Here is a 23017-nt window from a genome sequence, read left to right as displayed (position 1 = left end):
CCAGAGGCCTTCTTTTCATCATGATAAAAAAATCTGCTCCAAAAGTCCGAAAACAAACAAACAAAAAATCAAGCCATTGTAACGTTTTTTATTTAAAGAATAAAATTGCATAATTGTTTTAGTATACGTGCAGTCAAGCTTTACAAACACTGCATGTGTGATTCAGCTAACTGTGTGAATGTGCACAGAAATTGCTTTAGACAATGATCTCATGGAGTGTTTCCGTGCAGAAACTTTGAAATGTTGTAATTACATCAGGCCACTTTATTAGGTACACCGGTTAGACTACTAATTAACACAGATATCACACAATAATATGGTCAAGATGCGGAAGTTCAAACTGAGCATCAAATGGAGAAGAAAGGTCACAACATGAAAGCATGTGTTCTATCAACAGTGTAGGCTGCTGCTGGTGGTGTAAAGGGGTGGGGGATATTTTCTTGGCACACTTTGCGCCCCTTAGTATTAACGGAGCATAGGTTAAATACCACAGCCTACCTGGGTCTTGCGGTTCCTTTGTGACTGCAGTATACCCAATTTTCCGATGGCTGTTTCCAGCAGGATAACACACCATATCACAAAGTTGACAGTGAGTTCACTGCACTCAAATAGTCACCAGATCTCAGTCCAATAGAGATGTGATGAAATGGGAGATTTGCCTCATTGATTTGCAGTAAACAAATCTGGATCAGCAGCAACTGTGTGATGCTATCACATTAATATGGACAAAAAATTCAGAGTAATGTTTCCAGCACCTTGTTGAATCTATGCCATGAAAAATTAAGGTGGGTCTGAAGACAAAAGAGGTTCCAACCCAACCCAGTAGTAGCAAGGTGTACCTAATAAGGTGTCTGGTGAGTGCAAAGCAATTATTTAATCAACTTTGGACCGTTAGAATGAGTTAGTCTCTCCTGACAGGATCACTGGGTGTGAATTCCTACATTTGAAAGAGTGGCTGGAAGCGGCAAAGCATCACTGTAACACAAACTAAACGAAAGGAAACACAAACAATAAACTTGTGAAAAATGTTAAAAACCTAGAATTTTAAAGGTTGGCTTTAACAGATTGTGAAGTCAGTTTGTGAAACACATCCGGAGGGCTGTGAGCTGAATATTCACATCATATTTAATTTAAAAACCACTGTGGACAAAGAGAAGCTCTTCAGTTTTTCTTCCACATAGACACCATCATCGACTTACTGACACCTGCTACAAGCTAACTTACTTACACAATTTGTTCGATAATAAGTCGCTTGCACGAGAGTTTGCGCAAATAGCTCAAAAACATCGTGTGGCAGAGTTTGGGGAATGAACTGAACATCTGTTTTGCATTGAGAACATCTGCGCTCTATTATCGTGGAAGGGAGGGGATTTGCTTTTGTTGAAATTAAGCAGCTTTTCACAGTGTACTTTCTGGTACAATGAACAGATTCCACTTCATTCTTAAGAGTCACCCGAGACTTATTGAACTGTTTTCCCCCCTCATAATTTGTCCTAGCATTAAACAGCTATGAGATATATTACAGAAACATGTGGGGCATTAATGCATATTTCAACAAATCACATTATGAAACATGTTCTACATTTTAGATGGACGCTTACATGATTAGAAGGTGCAGATGCTGTTGGCATAACTCTATCCTGCTGCAGTAGGGTAGAAGCTTTATAAAAGTTCAGAGGGTCTCAAACCACTCAGCCCCCTCACTCATTCACAAAAAATGCCTGAAAATATTCTGTGGCGTGTAGGATTTTATTTCTGTTATCCCATCTGTACAGCTTGAACCGGTCTCTGGTCTCCATCACTCCTCCGTTTGCTCCTCCTGGTATGTCGTTACAGAGATTGCGCTGTAAGGGTCCAGCACCATCTGAGCACAGCGGATGATGGTCACCAACAAGAAAAAGCAGAGGAGGAAGAAGAAGAAGAGGGCAAACCCGAGATCTACATCCACATCCAGCCTGGCCACAGGGAGGGCTGGAGGGTCCATTTTGAAATATCCAAATAAATCCAAAGTTTATCTGCTTCACAGTTCTCTTCTCATCTGTTGGCTTCGATAAAAGGGCCTCCTTCAGTTCGTCACATATCATCCAACTCTTCTTCTGTCTTGGCTGTTTTTCCTCTCTGCGCTGACACCTAACGTCCTCGTCCCGAAGATAAGATTTACTGATGGACACACGGAGCTCCATTTGGCTACCGTGTCCTCTATGCATAGTTAATAAGGAGTTTGGTAACAATCAGGCCGTTCCTGAGATTAGGACACCCAGGCATCTCTTTAGGACATGAGGCCTTTACAGGAGATTACACCTGAGTAGGATCTCAGTTCTCAGCGCAAGGTGTAGATACATGACAACAAGGAAGAAATTGCGGCTGTACACAGTTTTGTTTTGTTTTGTTTTAATCTTGCTCAAGTCAAGTGAGCAGATTGAAATCCTCCGATCTGCTGTGCCACGTGCCCCTGCACAGCAACATGAAGTTTGGGCCACTTTATGGCCTGAAAGAGGCAGAAAGATGAGAGCACAAGATGGTCAAGATGGTCAAGAAAAGGGAGGGAAAAAAGGGTTGAGGAGAAAGAGGATATGATGCCTTAGTGGCAATCCACTTGAGAGGGTTTGGAATTTGATCCTGACCAAAAAAAATGCAGATTGCTTGTATTCTGATGCCACTAACAGACACACAAACACACAACGGGTAAAGTGACTCTACGTAAATAACAGCGAATCCAACTAAAAAGTCTGATGAGGAGGCGAATTTGTTGAAACGATACTGGAAAAACAAGATTTACAGCACATGCTGTCACTCAAGTGCAACCCAAAGACTGAAGAGGTGACACAGTAAACCTCTCTTAGAAGAGTTGTAGCATTACTACCATCCGTTTTCACCCCCAGCCTGTGAAAGAGAGGAGGGAAGGACGAAGGTGGAACCTGATCCCAGGAGATACCTGCAGATATCTCGGTCTTCACTCATAAACAGAAAGGCGAAAGAAAACGGATACAATCCGGGCAAACATGGTTTTTGTTTTTTCTGCAAATAAGTACACAAAACTGTTTAAAGGAAGCTCAAGCAAGGATGGATGTAACTACAACAGGGACTGCTGTGTGAATAGACCAATGCCATAAACGGTGGAAATACAGTAACCCCCAGAAATATTTGGACAGTCACATAGTAATTATACTTTTGCCTCTCTGCAGCATCATGGTACATTTTAAATCAAGTGCTGTACTTGCAGACATCAACAAATGAAATAGCATTACATTAAATATTTTGGAATTACAGTCCTTTTTATACACAATCCCCCATTTTCAGAAGCTCAAAAGTAATTGGATAACTGACTGATACACAGTTTGATGACCAGGTGAGGCCTGTTTCCATGACAAATGAAGCAGATAGAAAGATTAAAGTGATGAACTTGCATTTGGTTGCTTTTTACAATAACCCTCAATGTGAGGTTTAAAGAAATGGAAAATGGTTCTTATATGGCGCCTTTCTACTCAAGCCCTTGAGCAAGTGTTTTATACAACATGCCTCATTCACCTATCCATAAAAGACCTTTTGCCTACATAGGTAGGTGATTTCTAGCTAACATTCACACTCCAATGCACCTATTGTACTGCAAGTTGGGTTTCAGTATCTTGCTCAGGAATACTTTGGCATGCACACCTGGATTGAACCACCAACCAACCTCAGGCCAACTAATAAATGACCTCCTCTACCTTCTGAGCTACAGACACTACTAAGATGTGGGTGCAAATGAAGGATAACAAGAGGCTGAAAACCCCAAATAAACCTACCAGAGAGACAGCAAAAACTTTAGGAGTGGCTAAATCAGCATCATCTGGTTAAAAAGAAGGAATGTACTGACCAGCTAAGCAACACCAAAAGGTCCGAAAGACACAGCAGGCAACTGAAGTACATGACGACAGAATGATTTCCGTAGATAAGAAAAACCACTTTGTAAGATCTAATCAAGAGCACACACAAGGAAGTTAGTGTAATACAGTGTACTTAGATTTACTTAGTGCTTTTGTAGTGTTACTGACCACTCTAAGCACTTTAATTCAGTTCAGTTTTATTTATATAGCACCAAATCACAACAACAGTTGCCTTAAGGCATGTTATATTGTAAGTTAAAGACCCTACAGTAATATAGAGAAAAGAGAGACGATCCCTACCATCAGATGAGCAAGCACTTGGTGAAAGTGGGAAGGAAAAACTCCCTTTTAACAGGAAGAAACATCCAGTAGAACCAGGCTCAGGGAGGGGCAGCCATCTGCCTCGACCAGTTTCGGGTGAGGGAAGGAAGACAACATAAAGACATGCTGTGGATGACAGCATGAGATTAATGATAACTAAATGCAGAGTCATGTATAAACACAGTGGGTGAAAAATGAGGTGAGTGAAGAAGAAATATTCAGTGCATCATGGGAATCACCTAGCAGCCCAAGTCTATTGCAGCATAACAAAGGGAGGATTCAGGGTCACCTGATCTAGTCCCAACTATATGCTTTATCAAAAAGGAAAGTTTTAAGCCTGATCTTAAAACTAGAGGCTGCCTGTCTCCCAAATGCAAACCGGGAGCTGGTTCCACAGAAAAGGGTCCTGAAAGCTGAAGGCTCTGACTCCCTTTCTACTTTTAAATATTCTAGGAACTACAAGTAGGTCTGCAGTCTTAAAGTGAAGTGCTCTAAAGGAGTGATACGGTACTATGAGGTCATTAAGATAAGATGGGGCCAATTATTCAAAACCTTGTATGTGAGGAGAAATATTTAAATGTGATGGGTTTAACAGGGAGCCAATAAGGAGAAGCCAATATGGGAAAAATATTTTATTTTTCTAGTCTCAGTAGTACTCTTGTAGAAACATTTTAAATCAACTAAAGGCTTTTCCTGAAGTTTTGAGCACATCTGATAAAAACGAATTACACTAGACCAGCCTTGAAGTAATAAATGCATGAGCTGTTTTTTCAGCATCACTCTGAGACAAGATGTTTCTTTTTGAAATATTGCACAGATTAAAGAAAGCAGTAATAAATATTTATAAAGATATCCTGGTCAAAAAATGGGAAATTAGAGGTCATCAAGGTGTGTCCCATCTGGCATTGTGGATAGATAGAATCGGGCCACACACGTGTTTATTGATGATGTGACTGCTGATAGAAGTGGAAAGATGAATTCTGAAGTGCTGCTCTGACTCATCCAAATGCTGGAAAACTGAACAGACAGCATTTCACAGGTAAAATGACTCAAAGCAAACTGCAAAAGGAACCCAAGAGATTCTCAAAGCAAAGAAATTAGATATTCTTCAAAGGCCAAGTCAGTCACCTGATCTCAACCTAACACAGCAGCTTTTAGTTACTGAACTCAAAGCTAAAGGCAGAGAGACCCACAAAAAAGCAGCACCTGAAGGCTAGTAGAGCATCTTCAAGGACTGCAGAGGAATTTCATCACATTAAAATACTAAAACAATCCACGAAGTTAAAATTATGGTTTGCTTGTGCAATTAAAATGCCTGAAAATGGGGGACTGTAATTTCAAAGCAGTTAATGTAATACCCTTAAGTCTCGTGTAAAAACTTGAGTCTGCACATACCTGAATATTACATTTAACATTGACTGTGGCAGTACACAGATCCAAAATTTACTACAGTATATCTTTTTATAATAAAAAAAAATACTATTAATTATAACAAAAAATTAAGCAAGAGGGAGCTTATCTCATGCAGTGAACTGCATGCCGTCATTCACCTCCTACATCGTTCCCTCTCTCACCTGGAGACCGCTGGGAGCACTGTGAGAATCATGTTCTTTGATTTCTCCAGTGCCTTTAACACCATTCTTCCCACGGTCCTGAAGGACAAGCTGGAGAACTCTGGAGTGGACCATCACTTCACTACATGGATTTTGGACTACCTCACTGACCGACCACAGTCTGTGAGAACTCAGGGCTGTGTGTTGGACAGGGTCGTCTGCAGTACGGGGGCCCCACGGGGAACGGTTCTGGCACCGTTCCTCTTCACCATCTACACTGCAGACTTCTCCCACAACTCCACCCAGTGCTTCCTGCAGAAGTTCTCTGATGACTCTGCAATAGTCGGCCTCATCACTGATGGGGACGACAAGGAGTACAGAGAACTGACACAAGGCTTTGTGGACTGGTGCCAGCAGAACTACCTCCAGATCAACACTAGTAAAACCAAGGAGCTGGTGGTAGACTTCCGCAGGCACAAACATCCTCCACTGCAACCACTGAACATCCAAGGTATGGACATTGAGGTTGTGGACAGCTACAGGTACCTTGGTGTTCATCTGAACAATAAACTGGACTGGACTCATAATTCAGACGCCCTCTACAGGAAAGGGCAGAGCAGGCTGTACCTGCTGCGGAGACTCAGGTCTTTTGGAGTGAAGGTCCCACTCCTGAAGACCTTCTATGACTCTGTGGTGGCCTCAGACATCTTTTACGGTGCGGTCTGCTGGGGACAGGAAGAGACTGAACAGGCTGATCTGAAGGGCCAGCTCTGTTCTAGGATGCCCTCTGGACCCAGTGGAGGTGGTGAGTGACAGGAGAATGGTGGCTAAGCTGTCATCCCTGTTGGACAACATCTCCCACCCTATCCAGGAGACTCTGACAGCACTGAGCAGCTCCTTCAGTGGCAGGCTGTGGCACCCACAATGTGGGACGGAGAGATTTCGCAGGTCTTTCCTCCCCACTGCTGTCAGACTCCACAACAAAGACTTCAACTGATCAAATACACACATCCACACATGTGCAATAGCAATAACACTAAGTGCAATACTCTTTCTGGCATCATTGTATTATACTCAATTGTATATAGCATTTGTATTCCATTTTATTCGATTGTATATAGTATTTTATTTTATTCTATTGTGTACAGTATCTTATTGATATCTTATTCCAGTGTTTTTCTCCAATTTTTCTATGCAACTTTGCACTGTCCACTGTTGTAACAAAACAAATTTCCCACGCGTGGGACTAATAAAGGTTATCTTATCTTATATAAAATAAAGATTATACTGAACTATGAATCAGGATAAGTCACTTTAGTAAAAAAATAAAAACCTAGAGCTGAAAATAAACATAATAAAATGAGAACCCAGTACAATAAAACACTTTCATTTTGGACATTGTAACAATTTAATACAAAAACCAAAACATATCTCTCTCATTAAAAATTTCATATACCTCTACAGTATATTTATATATGTGTGTTTCTATGAGTGAGGGAAGAAAAAGAAAGAAACAAAACTGGATACAGAGTAACCAATGACATTTTCAACAATAACGAAGACACAGTCACCAACAGCATAGCATCCTCCGGAAGATGAAGCCTGGGCGTTATCTACATGAGTTTACATACAATGACATAATCTGTTATCATGAATGTGTGTATGCTACACACAGACAAGAGAAGATAACATCAGGGGTCAACTTTAAACTCCACATCTTAAAACTTAAATCATCTTAGAAGCACAGCCGTTCATTGTGAGACATTCTGCTAGAATGCAAAATTGCCAAAAAACAGACTCAGTCCAAGTCTAACAAACAACAGGACAGGACAAAACACTGTTAGAAAAATACACATACATGGACATTCTCACTGAATATCATACCAGTTTTATCTCTGTTGATTCCATTTTAATCCTGAATACCCTGATTAAACCATTAGTAAAATACCAGTCAAGAGAATGGTTAATGGATAGATCAAGAGTTCAAACAATATAATACTTTGGAGACATTTCAATTAAAAATCACACGTCTCCATTTCAAAACATTTAAAGGAAACATTTATAACAATGATAAAGAATGGCTTGAAAATTACACAATTCCTGCTTGTTAATTATTGCTGTGTGATTTTTTATTTAATATTTCTCTTATAAAATACGTACAAAAGCCTGTAATTAAAGGGTAATCAGGGTAGCAGAAAGAAGCAAATTAGGCAAGGCAGAAACCCAATAAGTTTGAGTTGATTATGATACTGTATGCATCCATTTTACAAACATTAACACATGTATATTGTATTTATGTCTATGTAGGCAACGAAAAATAGATTGTTTACATTTCAAATGGACACCTTATAGGAAAAAAATGTATATAAGCCATTTTAAGGTGTGTTGAAGTACATCACAAAAAAAATGCTTGCATGTTTCACAAAAAAGGGGGAAAACAAATGAATTCACAGGGGAGGCCACCTTTGTACATGGAAAACTACTTGATAAAAATCTGTGCTATGGACAGTTCAGTCTTGCGGAGACATGCTGTGGATAGGAAACAGAGTGAGGTTAGCGTGCAACAGCTGAGAAAGAAAAAAAAAGAAAAAAGAAAAAAAATCACCAAAGCTGTATATCCCTGTAATTTCCCAAGAGTTTAAATCAGTGACTGGAGTGATTAGTCTACACGCCAAAAGCTAAAACAGCAAAACACACTCTTAAAAAATGCCTGAGAAAAACCATGAATATATTAGAATAAAAGGCCTTTGTGTGCAAGTGTGTGTTTACTTCCATTTTCATTTCCATTTACCAGAGTTAGGAGGGTGTTTTGTGCAGTCTATTCAAGTGTGGTTGTGGGATTGTGCGTTTTTATATTTATATATATATTTTTATATATATATATATATATGAACATATATACTGTATATCACATATCTACAACATGGGTTGTTGAGCTTTGGGCAGTGCTAGCTAGAAAATTCTCTTACAATGGCGGTATATTGTTAAAATAATCTTTTAGTCAGTAGCAAATTCTTGATTTTTCTCCCATTCCCCTGCATTCAACTTTATCCCTCCATCCTGTCTTGTAGCTGTGCAGTTGAAGCCATGCAAAGAAGGGGAAGAGCAGAAAGAACAGGCGAGGAGAAGAGCTAAATATAAGAAACCGTGAGGGCAAAAATCAGGCAAGACGACAGAAGTATTTCCAGGTCACTCGTTAAATGGCGTGTACATAGGAATCTCAAAGTCCTCGTTGTTGAAGTTGGCAGGCTGCTCCAACATAGACAACACATCCTGAGTCAAATAAAAGAAACAGATTTATTTAATGTGACATAGAATAGAAAAGTAAAACAACATCTAAAACTGAATGAGCTTGTGTCACTCACAGGAAAGATGTCTTGCTGGTTGCCCTGCTCTGAATTACTCTGTGAATGCTGCTGGCCTTGCCACTGGGGCCACACTGCCTCTGCTGCTCGAGGAGGGAACTGTGCCCCAGACTGAGAGCCATCTGGGACAGGAGTGCAGAAGAGACTGAGACTACAGACCAGTACAACTAAAGACAAAGAAGAAGACGAAAAAAAGAAGAAAAAAACCCCACACACAATATACACACAACCTACCAAAACCGTTGTTGTTGAGGCTTGCACGAGCATTAATTTGCGAGTAGTTTGCGCCACTGGTGGCGGTGGGAGCAGCACCTGTTGGCATGGGAGCAGCACCTGTTGGCATCTGGCCAAAAGTGTTGGTAGGGCCGCCTACAAACCCTCCCATGGGAGTAAATTGTGGCGACATGGTCTTTGCCGCCTGGGGAGCCACCTGCTGGGTAGAAAAGAAACAGAGATTTCTTAATTTACTAGCCCTTAGGTAGTATGATGTGATCAATAACCAAGCAGACACGTAAACATATTCCTGATAGTGTCTTTTTTTGTGAATATAAAATGACTAAAAATGCCATCAAACACAATCACACAATTTGGTTATACTAGTTTACCTGGTTATTAAATTGCGGTCTGGCTGCAGGTCCAGCCCCAGGCCACCCGCCTGCTGGGCCTCCATGGAGGGGGCCTGTCGTACTGGATTGGTTAACTTGCTGTGGGGCTACATTCTGACGAGAAATCTGAGCCAAGATCTGTCCTGCTGAGGCTGAGTGGGTGGGCTGCGGCATCTGTGGATTCATATTGACTGGTCTACGGAGAAAAGTGACAACATGCATAGGGATAAAATCAGATCAGAGCCCAACATTCTGTCATAATCTCTGTGGAGACAGGTTTCAGATGTGCAAGTGTTTTGGTGGCAATGTCTTGCTAATATTGTGATGCAAATACATTTGATGGACAATAATTCCTGATAACATCACTGCATGTCAACATTTTACTGCTTCATTTCCACTTTTTGCCAGTGTTGGATTTGGCAAACAATTGTTTATTTTTTAAAGCTTCTAAAAGGGAAAGAAAACTTATATGCTGAGAGTCTGCAAAGGTTAGTGGCAAACATCATAAGAAGGCATGCTAACCACAGAGGTTGCTGTTAAGGCTCTTTTCCACTAGCACCTGCTTGGCTCGACATAATTCCAATTGATTTTTAGGATTTTTTTTTTCCATTAGGGGGTAGTACCCGGTATCAGGTATGATGCCGTTGGATGGGGCGTGAGAGTGAAACAAGAATAAAACCAGGCTTTTTTTTTTTTTTTTTTTTAAACCCAGCAGCGAGGGACATGGCCACACATGCTTTTTGGCTCTCTTCTTTTACCCGGAGACTGACAAAAAGCCACAGACCGAGCAGCATTTAAACCATTGCCTCCATGCCCTCCATTGCTGTGTTGCGTCTCATATAAATGACAGGACTTTCAGGTTGCCTTGCTATAACAACCACAATTGTAATGTGGTACTCAACTGTATTGGAAAACGACCAAAACGGAGAAGAGAAGAGTCGAGTAGGTGCAAAGGGAAAAGACGCATTAGTGACATCTTCTTGCATCTACTGCCGGTCATAAGCATTCCTCCTACTGTTTATGACACTCCCAACTCTCGGGAATACAATGAGTGATAACGTATTTGCACTAAAGGTAATTTTGCTAGTTTGATGATGGGATGAAACTGAATGAACGTCTAAAAATGTTAGAAAAGCTTTTAATAGTATTCCATCATCTGACTTTCTGATTGTAGTTTAGTTCGGTCTTGCTGTTGCAGGTACTGTATTCATGCTGACCCGCTCCTCAGGCCATATATACACACAGTACTTTGTTAGGATATGATATACGAGTTATCTTTTATGTTATGATTGATTCAATGTGATTGGAAATCTACTAAATAAGACATGACAAACATTTACAACAACAACAACAAAAAAAAGTATAGCAAATTTTAAAGTCAGGAGAACAGGGAGTATAGCTACTTCAGTCTGTGCTTTGAAGAGCAGATTTTGAAGGGACCTATAATCTTTACCAGGCACCTTCTGCATCAACTTAAAGCTTTTATTACCCGATTTCCAGACACAGAGGAAGATTTACAACTTAATAACTGGGAGTTTTTCTCCTTGCCTCCAGTTAATAGATAATAAACATTTCTAAATTTTTACTACAGTAAGGTTCACAGCATTAACTTTACATCATCCCAAGGTGATAATAAAACCTAATTTAGTCCTATATCAACTAAACAAAGCTACAAAAGTGCTTGTTTATGGGAAAAATAGCTATGCACTCCTAAGTAACTGAAATTAAATGTCTAAGAGTAAATATATTCACAAGCGACAGCACACAAACACTGAGCAGCCCTCACAATGACTAAGGTACACAGACGGACACAGAAGACTTGCTACCTGTATGCATCGCTAGAACGACCAGCAGCAAAGTTGTTGTTTGGGGCATAGATCTGGGTGGATGGAGTAGGGGTGGAGGAAGGAAGGCCTTTGGTCTGATCTTGCCCTTGGAAAAGCGAAGGGTAGAGTTCTGGCTTCTCAATGCTCTTGCTGTGGTCCGGCCCTGCTGCAGTGACTGGCTGCACCTGCATCTGAAGCACACCGAAAAAAAAAAGGTGTGAGTCTGGAGTTACACTAAAGAAGAGCAGGCTCAAAACATAAACTGTAAACATTCTGGTGATCAATAATGAAAATAACTGATGCCTGCAGCGCTGGGCAAGTTAAAGGTCTGGTTTGTAACAGACCAGGCTCTGTTCACAGTAGCATGAGGACAACAAAAAACATTAAGGACATTAAAACTGGCAAACATATCCCACGTGATACAAACAGTATCAGTAAAACCAGCCAAATGTTATGACTGAACTGTTTTTCCTTTATATGTTCATATGTTGTCAATCTACACATGTTCAGTAAGTGAAGTGAACGACTGGCCGATGCTGCCAGTCTGTAAAACGTCCTTTAAAGCTGCACACTGAGGGCGATGTGAAAACTGCTGCTGCCAACACAAAAACAGCTGCTTGTGAACACGGACCATCTAATAAACGTGTGTGTACCACTGTCGGTTGTGAATACTCTGTTGCCCTAGTAACCGCTACTGGCAGCTTTCCATGGCAGCTACACCACTGCTTCCACCATTTGGTCAGATCTAAGAATAAGCAAATATTGACATGTTCTAGCTGCGCCCTGTGGATACTTTACTTCTAATTGCAATTGTGCATCTGCTGCGCCATTTTTTTTTTTTATCCTGCAGTCAGTTTAGCTTTCACAGCTTTGACATTGGCAATTGACTGGAAAACCTAAAAGTTATGAGGGACCCAGAGTTGGAATCCAGTTTATTGCTACTGGTTGCTTTACTTTACCACCATTGGCTATCTTGCTTGTAGTTCACCTTATTTCTGATTCATAAATTGTGTTATGTTTTACCTATTGCTGTTTTCATAACCAAAGATTAAGAGGTTACATGATAACTAAATGAATTCCTTTTAGTTGTGAGCTTGAATGAAAATGGATCTAATTTATAAACAGGGGTATGAATTGCTAATGACTAAATAAGGAAACTGCACTGTGAAGAGCAGCAAACTTCCTCATATCTCACATGTCTATTAGACAACACTCCCTGGTTTAGACATGGCTCAGCCGTTAAAAAAAAAAAAAAAAAGTGCAAGGCTTTTGTTTGGCGTATACGGAAAATCCAGTGCTTTTTGGGTGATTTCTGCCACTGGTGTTTTAGGGGGTAGCCCATCTAATAAGAATGTCCCCAATTTACTATCAATGCAATTCTTAATGGTTTCTGTAATCAATTATTTCCACTTGTCAGACACTGAAAATACGCACAAACTTACTGAGACATATAGAAACTACACGCCCATCACCACATGCTGATGTGCTGCTTATATAGGTGGCTAGCTGATGATGTTGTAAGTACAAGAACAGCACAAGCAAATATGAACACTTAACAGACTAATCATAAATATGGGATAAATAAATATTTTCTTTATCAGAAAAAAATATTAGATGTAGCAGACTAAATGCTGTGCCTCTCTTCTCTTCACTCCTACATGCTGCAGGTATCACTGCTACAATGTCAAACTTTACAAGAAAACCTTCCAAATTCACAGATCTAGCAGGTGATCTGCCTACAGACAGCTCTGACATTTGCTTATTATTGATTCTGTTTTGCTCTTGTTTTGAAAAACAGATGACAGTGGATGGGAGCAGCTGCAAACATTGCTTTTCTTCTCACACCGTTGGTTAGATGAAGGAATTTTATTATTTTTAATCTATGGCACTGTCCTGCTCACTCCTGTCTTTTTACAACTGGGAGGGTAAAGCTCAGGCTAAATGCAAACAAACATCCTTGTAGCTTCTCAAAAAACAACAACAGCAAAGAATGCAGCACATAACTGTGCTCAGACCTACGCCATTTCATTTGAGAAGTTGATATTCTCCCACTGCCCCCAATATTTTCTCTGTAACATATCTGCACAATTCACGTGGGTCATGATTAAAAAAAAAAAAAATCATTTCTGCTGAAAATGACTAAGTACTACAACAGAAAGCACTGCAGTTAACTCAACCAAGAATAGCAGGCAGTTGGTAGACTCATCACAGCTTCCTTACAACATCCGGATGTGCTTTCCTGGAAAGCAAACAATCCACATCCTGCCACTGTTTCTATAAAAAGAAACCCAAAAGAAACAGGAAACGTATGTGCTTCAGTCAAGTGGTACAGTCGTGTTCTCTGACCTGTGGGTGGGTCATTGATCCTGGTTCATATGGACCATCTCGTCCTTCCAGGTCGGCCTGCTGCTGTTGTAGCTGTCTGAAAAAGCAGAAGAGAGAGTTTGCTATTTGAAGTCGGCCTAATATACCATAATTTTCACATACCCATGCTCTTCACTGTTGCATTTGAAATCCCAAATAACTGCTGACACACTAGCACTCAGCCCACCACCGTCAACCACCATCCACCGTGGGAACACAAAAGGTGTCAGGAGAAGAATGTGAGAGTACATACAGCTAACATGCCACACCACCTATGCCAAAAGCTCACCTCTTTAAAGTATATTTAATACTCAGAATAATAAAAGAAAAATAAGACATGCTCCATTTTAGCACTTCTATTCCATTACTACAGAAATGAAGAAAGGAAGAATCACCCAGAGTGGGAAAAGGACAAAAAAAACCAGAAGGACTGTAGTTTGCTAGAAACAGCAGAAGTCTCCCATGAAGAAGCAGCCCCTGTTCTCCCAAGCAGGGAGAGGATAGGGAGGTCAGGCCTGGTCTCACCTTGTGGCCATCTGGCCCGGACTGAGCACTACAGGAGGACCACTTGGGTTGCTCTGACCCAGGGAAGGGGGCATCGAAGCCCCAGGGGAGGAGATGGGAGTGAGGGGGTCCTGAGTTGAGTTTCTACTGCCCCACAATCATTGGTGGGTGCAGAGGAGAAGTATTGGGAGAGAGTGATGAGTCTGTGGTTTATTAAAAGCGGCTGTGGTAGTTGTGGATGTAAGAGGAACTGTAAGCGTTCACACAGAGGAATGTCTCACAGACACGGTGAAAAACATCAATGCTTTCGTTATTTGCTAGATCTGATTGTGTAATCATGTCTGCTTGACTCACTTGACATTGACATTGGTGCAGATGATGTACTCGATCTCCTCCGAGAACGGGTTCTGGAAAGTGAAGGAGCTGGTTCGCATCCATATAAATTCTCTCGACTTGGTGCGGAATCGAAACATCACTGACAGAACCTGACCCTTCAGCTTAATCACCTGTGGACACACACATCCAACAAGCCAAACATTCATACTGTGGTGTTTTCATAAGCAATGAGCGGAGGATTGCATGCACACACAGAAACTGAGTGACTGGAAGATATCGGGTTACAAAGGTAATGGGACAACAGTGTCTACTGCTGAATCTGGTGTTGCAGAAAGAACATTTTCCCTTGCAGCAAATACAATCAGGCAAGTGCTCTTTAGTGGAAAATGGACGGTTTATACTTGTACGGTCAGTTTCAGTTTTAGTTTGACTTTGCACCATTAACTTTGAATGTTCTGAGATCTTATCTTCCATTTTTGCCACATTGCTCTTGCAGCAATGCTTTCCTCCATTTTGAGCCTCTGTCATCCACACACAGACATGTAAATTTAAATTTATGTAGTTAAGGAAATAAATTACCTAAATGCAAATAAACTTTCAAGAGAAATCTCTCTCTAACATCATCCAGGTTAAATAAACCATGTTTCTCATATACAGCTAAAGAAAACAAGGATCCAGCTATTTAAAGTTAACATCCAAGTGGTTCTGGACAGGGCTAAAAGTTGCATGAAGTTTTCTGTTGCTCAAGATCATGCTGATAGCAGTTCATTTATACTATAAGATACTTTTATTAGCCTCATCGTGACTTTTGATTTTGTACAGTTTTACGCCGGATTTCTTTCCTGATGTAAACCCAAAGGTATCTGTGTCTCCAGCTGGAATTAAACCAGCAACCTTTTGCTTGCCAAGCAAATATCTAAACCAGTACGCAACAGAACCGTCAGCCATTTATTCATACCACAAATCTGAAAATGAACAACATCAAGCCATTTGGCATTACAAAGAATTATTGTTAAGTTATTCCTCAGCCTCATGTAGACATTCATCATGTCCACTTGCATGATGAAAGTCCAGGTGCAGCTTTTCTTTATGTGGTTAAAAAAGTTTTTTGTTTTTTTTTACTTAACTACAAACTGTGTTAGCGTGACTAAACACAGCTGAAAGCCTCAGACTGCAGCTCTTTTTCTTTCTCGCTAAGGAGCTGTCATCAGATCCATTGAAATTACTACACTTTTAATGGCAAGCCAAACGTGAAGTGTGTGTGTGTGTGTGTGTGTGTGCATGTGTATGAGAGAGAGAGAGAGAAAGAGAGAGCAGGTGAAAGTAGGGAAAGGGAAAAACAAGCAGTGACAACAGAATTCAGCAAATGAATGACTGACACTGCACTGAAGATGGCAACCACGTAGCAGCCACTGGTAGCTGAAGGGAAAAAATATGTATTCCTCTACTTGTTGACGAGTGATTGCTTGTTACTGCTTGAGTGGAATTGGTTGTAAAGAGGTATACACCACTGCACGGACAACTTCCTTGCAATTATTTTGGTCACTAGCAGGCTGCAATAGTTGCCAGTGGTGTGCATGGAAAACACCAAGATGTTTGCAAACACTGTGGTGGCAAAACTGTCCTCCATGCAAACTAGGGGCAACCACGACAATCTGCTAGTGACAAAGCAATTACAGCCAGGTTCTTGGTGTAACACCCTTTTTCACCCATCTAACATAATATGATTCCCAATCTCATTCTCAAAGTCAGGAGTACAGTTTACAAATCTAACAGTGATACCCCATTGAGCTGGAATTCTGTATGAGCAGACACCCAAAGGCAAAGTGCGTTTCACATTTGAATTGGAAAATGGTGGATCAATGCAACCACAAATACAAAACTCCAATACTAAACCGAGTTCATGATATTAAATAGAGTTTTTAATTCACCTGTTGAAAGCTGTCTCTTAGTAAGCCCTGGTCTTCAGGGTGGGCGAAGTCTAGGATACTCTTCCCCAATAAATCCTGCAACAAAAGAAAATGTGGTTACTCTACAGGACATGAAAACTAACTTCTGACAAAGACTTTCAGAGGAAATGCAATGCAACCCTGGCACTTTAGCCAGCTATGTTCACCTGGGGTTGATATCCGATAGCGGGCAAGCAGCGATGATCTACAAAAGTGAACATGCCCTGACAGTTGTGTCGGGAGATGAACTCCACAGGAACACTGATACTGTTCGCATCTGTGTCACCAGGACAACAAGTAACCTGGAGAAGAGTCAAAAATAAAAGGTAATAAAAACCCAGACACAAAAACTTAGATAATATCAAAGTTGCAATGAGCATGAGTAAGATTAGATTTTTTACATTTTCAGTTTCAGATCAGTTTTTGTTCTAGCAAGAACAGAACAAAACGCAGAAGTTCTTAATTATATCAGTGTTTCACAATGACTTCAACTAACTAGTGCAAAATCACCTTCAGATAACACACTAATAAAAAGATAAAATGCAGCTTTTTCCACCTCATAAATCTATCTTCCACCACTCGTACAGTTAATTTTATTTATGTTCTGATGATTAGAGGATCAAAGGTTACTGCACTTTAATATCAACGAAACATTTGCCCTTTTACTTGACCTCACAGCAAAAGACATGGGACCACAAGACATCCACTGTACCTGTAATCTCCCAATAGCAACTAGACAGTAGCGACTCCCCTGAGTATTGTCTGCTTCATCATCTGTTAATGATACTCCTGAAAGACAAAAGACAAAATGCAAAATATAAAGGATTAAAGTTTTGTTTTGTTTTTTAATCTAGCTCTGTGATTTTAAGCATTGTAAAGAGGTCTTCTGCATATAATTAAGCAAATATAACAGATGCTCATGTATCTAAAGACTGAGAATGACTAGTTTTACCTGCAGGGGGCCAGGACTTGATGTATCCTGTGCAGTGCACCACTACATACTGTGGTTCCCCTTCCTTGGCTGCACCCAAACCATTTCTTAGGTTGAAGAAGTAAAGACAATGAAAATATGAATTTACAGCTGGTATATGTTAGGTATGCTTGTTCTCTGCACAGTAAATTCGATACGACTGTAAAAGAAGATCTTTTTGTTTTTGGTCACCTGTTTCTGTTCCTAAGAAACTGCAGTCTGTTCATTGACATTGGTTCCACTGGACACGTGCCACACCTGCAAACACAAACAGTCCACACACCACATGAAACTGTGCATTCTGCTACACATTTCAATACAATCATAAACTATATTATTAACTGTTAATCACCTCATTCTGCAGATGAATGATCGACGAGCTCCCATACTCATCCTCGCTGATGACTGCTGACTCTCCTTCTTCACTGTTCCTGTCTTTAAGTCCAACATCCTCCCTTTTTAAGGAAAAGGACAACACTGAACTGTGCTCACAAAATGGAACACACATTTTCCCTCATCACCGTGAAACTGCTCCTAGAATGTGTTTATACCTGTGTTGTTATTCTCTGCGGTGGAGAGCTGCTCCTGAAGCTTGTCTTTGTCGTCTGGGTGGAGCTGATCATACAGGGAGGATCCGAGCCAGTCAGACTGTGATTGGTTGAGGACCGGGGTCAGGGAGTCAGAGACGTAAACAATGCGCCCCGTCTCGCATGACACCACAAACAGGAAGCCATCAGCAGCTTCCAGGATGAGATGCTTAAGCTCCTACAGACAGACAGCGAGCAGTGAAGGTCAAAGATCAGTCGTGGAGGTATCAATCTAAAGTATTTGTAAAAATGCAGAAAAGTGTTAGAAGTGTAAACACTTCTATGGGAAGAGTATATAGAAACATTGGCTACCCGGTTATTGGCTTGGTAGACTAGAAATCTGATGGTTTCATTTACATATTTTACAGCCAAACAGCCAATAAGTTTAAAAGTAAGAAAACATGAGGCAAGAGAAACTGTTGAGCAGAAATCTAGTGGATGTGGTTAAACAATGTCCATACTACCACTATATACGCATTTTAAAGCCATCAGAAACTATCAAACCATGATTGGCTTGCACTTCTGTTTTACTTTTTGTTGCTTGAAAAATACTGAAAAATCTTGACTTGTGTCACATTCAGGTGAAAAATTGCTGATACTGGATATGAGCCCTGCAACTAGAACACAGCTGCCTAACCCCTGGAGCATTTGTCCCTCAGATAATATAAGCCATTTGTTTTACGTGTATATATCTTAGTCTTTCATCTTGTCACCCCATTGTTGTATTCCAAACCTTTGATGTTTCTGTCTCTGTTTAACCTTTACATGTAAATCTTAAGCCCCACTGATTGTTGTGCCTTCCTATCCCCTTGCGTATCAGTATTAATGCCATGCTTTTTCAGTTGTTCAGGGCCAGATTTCTAGTCCCACTCTCTGGGTTGGTAAGCCCACCAAATCCAGAAAACTTAAATAAAACACCACACAACTCTTGAAATCATTTCTTCAACTATAATGATATCAGCAATATTTAAACATCTAGTCATCTAATGGTGCACATCCTTAGTTTCATCACTTGCATGCATGCATTTCAGATGTGAACTTTCACATTTCTAATTCACCTTTGATGAGATGACGTAATGCACTGCAAAACAGTATTGTGAGTCTGTTGATTTGCTTGCAGCGCAGAGGTGACAAAAGTTTTACTTTTCAACCGATAGCCAATCAAATCCGATTCTACCACTGACAGCAGTGTGGAAGCTGATGCAGCATGCCACTAAGCTTTAAAATGTAAGAGATCATCACTTTGGTGAATACAATATGGTTAGTATTATACAATAAAATTCGTCACAAACACCACCTACAGACAATCCTAAATTCACACACCCACATTTAAGTGCTAGCACAACATACACAAGTTCTGCATAATATACAAGTGTACAAGGCTCACTTGAACACAAGGCATATTAATAGTTGGGTTTTTGAACAATTAACAAATTAAACAAGTGTCTAAATGAAAGATGGTTAAAATAAAAATGAACATAACCTTTGACATTACTAATTTAAACTTTACCGACTACCTAATAAGGAAAGTTACTGAAAGTAGAAGCTAACCAACAGCCACAACGTGAGAAAACAAGCATGTTTAAAAAGGTGTTACTTTCAGTATCCTTTACTTCTATTGATCTCAGTGTTACACAGTGTGAGGTTAACTGTGACTGTGAAACCTTTATATTAACAACTCTTACATAAGTAATACTGTCACATAGTCACAGGTATTGCCTTCCCTGAATAGTAAGGGTTTTTTAAATTTTAGCAGGCATTTCAAATCTGACCTTCCTTCCGTTTCTCATACCTGGTCAGTGAGAAATGAAGGTTTGTACGACCCATCTGCATTGGTATTCCCGCTTCCTCTAAGTGACTTCATATGAGAAACTGCCATTCGCAGGATGGTTAGTTTGTCTGGTTTCCGCGCTAGTGCACTGCAGGTGGGTACCATGTCAGATAATTCTGTGATGTAAGCGGTCATCTTATTACGCCTCCGCCTTTCAATCTCGCTGTGGTTCTCCCTGGAGTGAGGAAACGAAGGAGGCAGAGGTGGAGAGGAGGGATCGAGATGGGGGAAACAGATGGGCGGGTGGACAACATGAGTATAGTTTAGAGTTTATGTCGCAATGTAAAGATGCCAATCGGGAAGAAGTGGGAGTGCAAGAAGGTGAAACATGTAATGAACGTATCAAACAATAACGTGAAGTCAATGATCTAAAAAGAAATTTAAAAAATGAACGTGAGAAAGCAAAAGAGTTTGGTCTTTCAAGGCCAGTTTGTGTGATAAAAGAGAGCAAGTGCCGAAAGAGAAAGACCCTTCAGTTAACCTGAGAGGGGAGAGGGGGACAAAACAGACAGAAAGGATAGTTGCTGAAGAGGAAGGGGTTACTGGAGTGAAAAAAATCCTTAACTTACACAGTGTAGCAGTTAGTGACACATAACATAGTGGTGGGTTGAAAGGGGAAACCAGCCACTTTGGGAAAATAAGCAAAACATTCTGAAGGCACCCAAACAGACGCAAAGCAGCAAAATATACGGGTAATTTTGTGCTGTTGAAACAATAATGTGCTGGTATCCCAGCAGGACAGGAAAATATTTGATCAGTGCATTCAATATCAATATGAATACAAGCAGGAGAGGGAGCCTTCCACAGTGGTACAGGCCATACCTGGCTAGTTTTTCCTTATCTGCAAAACTCTGATCGTCTTCCAAAAACCTGGAAATGAAACCAACCCACTAAAAAAAAAAACAGGCCCAAAGTCACTACCGAAACAAAAATAAGTGCAGGATGACCTCTCCCCTCAAAAAAAAAAAGAAAAAAAGAAAAAAAAAGTGGAGAGACAGGCATAGGGGTTGCTCCTGCATCTATATTAATGCTCTGCTATATTCCCTTGCTATATGTCCATTCCTCTAAATTCATCCTCCTACCTGGCAAAGCGCTCTTTGTCATTGCTGGAGCCTCCTGTGTCATCATCAAACCTAAAGAGAAAGAAGAGAACCAGATAGATTTTTACTATAATGCAGCCAGTTTAAACCCTCGATGTCCAGCATAACTCACACAAACATACCTGCTTATCTTGCCTCCATCAACATCATCAAAGTCTGGCCTGCGAGAGAAGAGAAGAAACAAGAGAATCTGACGCAGTTTCACACATTTTTTCCCACCAGAGTTTTCAACCACGACGATCAGAAACAAAAGTCAGCCAGTCAGCAAATGTGCATAGCACAATATGGATACATCAGCACAAAAATTAACAGTATCTTTCTCTCTCTCTCTCTCTGTCTCACACACACACTTACGCAGCTCGTCTTTTGTTGCTCCCTTTTGGTACAACAGCCCCGCCACTTGTTTGGGTCCCACTGGCCCCCATACCCAGATCTGGGTCTTGTAACTCTATTAATAACACAGGGCAACACAGAGGCGCAATAAACAAGATGACAAGTGATTTCCTATTATGCCTGAAGCACTGAAAAACAAACTCAACCACCGCCAGGAGCCTGTAATCGGAGCTCAAAATAACATCAGCGTACATGTGTCTGATTTCAAGGCCACAACATAGAAAATTAACCTCATCTCCTCCTGGTTCGTGTTCGTTACGATTCGGGGCTAACCTCAAAGCTACATGTAGCATACAGACACAATCTTGTGCACAGAATTGTCTGAAAACGAAACATTTGAACAGCGTCAGCCTATTGCAACTTGACAGTCTGCTGAACTCAGATTTGGCTTTTCAGCGTAACTCTTTTAGTGGTGCAAAATATGAAAGGAGAGCCACAATAGCCGTTAACTAATGTGCGCTGGTTAGCATGTTTGTGCAATAACAAGTCTAGCCATGCTACGGAGCTAAGTTAGCCGACGCTGTCACGCTATCATTGGGAAAGTGTCCGCTTAAAGCTCCGCTCAAGAAATCCCTCATAACTGGTTAACAGCTGCAGTGTGGGGTGTGACTACAACATCGTTGTGGCTTAAAGTTGACCTTACCTGCATTTGAAGAAGACATCTCCGTGTGGAATAACATAAACAAAAACTTCAGCTTCACCAAAAAAAAAAAAAAAAAAAAAAAAAAAAATCCTCAACTACCCCGCCCCTCCCCCTTGCCCGTTCGCTAGGTAGCTAAATGCTAACTAGTATCTTGCTGATTTCCTCACTTTCTCGCCCTTTTTCCTTTTGCGTTTATGCAGGCCCTCAAACCATGACTAACACTAGTCCAGGTGACTCAGATAATTTTAATCATAAAAAAAATAACAGGTTCGCCTCCTCAGTGCCTGTCTCCCTGTTTTTACTCCGTTTAAACCCCCCGTCAACTTAAGATGGCGTTTCTCGCTAGCAGGGCTAAAGCTACCGTGTAAACGACACCAATGACGTCACTACCTCAAACCCTGCTGGCAGCGGAGGGAACTGCAGCTCCACCGCTTTCCATGACAGAGGTGCATGATGCAAATGTGACGGGGTTTTGGTGCATAACCAGTTCGACTGAAACTCGTGGTTCACACTAACGCCTACAATATTTTACTGCACGGCTGTGAATAGGAATCCTCTCTCCTGCTCCTCAAGGTGGCAAATTTAACAACTTGAAGGACGTGAAATAGTCCAGAAATGCTTAGATCAAAGAATTAAACGGCGATTTAATAAATTTTGTGTTTATACCCTGCTACCTGTTTCTAAATGTTGGATTGTTTGTTTAGTGCTTGTAACTTGTCCTTCTTTTTGCTTACTTAAGGGGGGTCACCGCAGAAGATGATCTGCCTCCCTCTCACCTTTTTCCAGGTATACTCTGTCTTACCA

General features: G+C 40.7%; 2 protein-coding genes across 3 annotated transcripts; both read right to left on the bottom strand.

The window, feature by feature from the left end:
* Positions 1–1798: 1798 nt before the first annotated feature.
* On the bottom strand, positions 1799–1984 carry LOC134636086 (cortexin domain-containing 1 protein-like). The gene has a single exon (XM_063485889.1). It carries the CDS (start codon positions 1982–1984, stop codon positions 1799–1801), a length of 186 nt encoding a protein of 61 aa, XP_063341959.1.
* A 5151-nt stretch (positions 1985–7135) lies between these two features.
* On the bottom strand, positions 7136–22320 carry arnt (aryl hydrocarbon receptor nuclear translocator). 2 transcript variants are annotated; one of them, XM_063485738.1, is made up of 19 exons: positions 22214–22320; positions 21532–21625; positions 21300–21338; positions 21160–21210; positions 20039–20252; positions 18211–18424; positions 18012–18114; positions 17852–17917; positions 17642–17727; positions 17402–17478; positions 16857–16991; positions 16672–16746; positions 14759–14910; positions 13883–13958; positions 11537–11727; positions 9711–9906; positions 9340–9535; positions 9106–9227; positions 7136–9013 (listed from the first exon to the last, which is right to left on the bottom strand). In XM_063485738.1, exons 1-19 carry the CDS (start codon positions 22248–22250, stop codon positions 8930–8932), a joined length of 2208 nt encoding a protein of 735 aa, XP_063341808.1. In that variant the 5' UTR covers positions 22251–22320; the 3' UTR covers positions 7136–8929. The 2 variants fall into 2 exon arrangements, with proteins under 2 accessions (XP_063341808.1, XP_063341807.1); XM_063485737.1 differs by having other exon boundaries at positions 9340–9538; positions 22214–22319.
* Positions 22321–23017: the final 697 nt, after the last annotated feature.

Source organism: Pelmatolapia mariae, linkage group LG10_11 (assembly GCF_036321145.2).
Source record: "Pelmatolapia mariae isolate MD_Pm_ZW linkage group LG10_11, Pm_UMD_F_2, whole genome shotgun sequence".
Taxonomy (NCBI): Eukaryota; Metazoa; Chordata; class Actinopteri; order Cichliformes; family Cichlidae; genus Pelmatolapia; species Pelmatolapia mariae.
The sequence above is the reverse complement of the archived record's forward strand: the minus strand, read 5'-3'. Positions and strand labels throughout refer to the sequence as shown.

Coding starts and splice junctions, on each gene's coding strand:
- arnt (XM_063485737.1), bottom strand. CDS start 22,250: ATGTTATTCCACACGGAGATGTCTTCTTCAAATGCAG. Junction 18,425..20,038: donor CTTCATTTCTCACTGACCAG/GTATGAGAAACG, acceptor GTCTGTCTGTAG/GAGCTTAAGCATCTCATCCT. Junction 9,228..9,339: donor CCTCAACAACAACGGTTTTG/GTAGGTTGTGTG, acceptor CTCCTGTCCCAG/ATGGCTCTCAGTCTGGGGCA.
- LOC134636086 (XM_063485889.1), bottom strand. CDS start 1,984: ATGGACCCTCCAGCCCTCCCTGTGGCCAGGCTGGATGTGGATGTAGAT.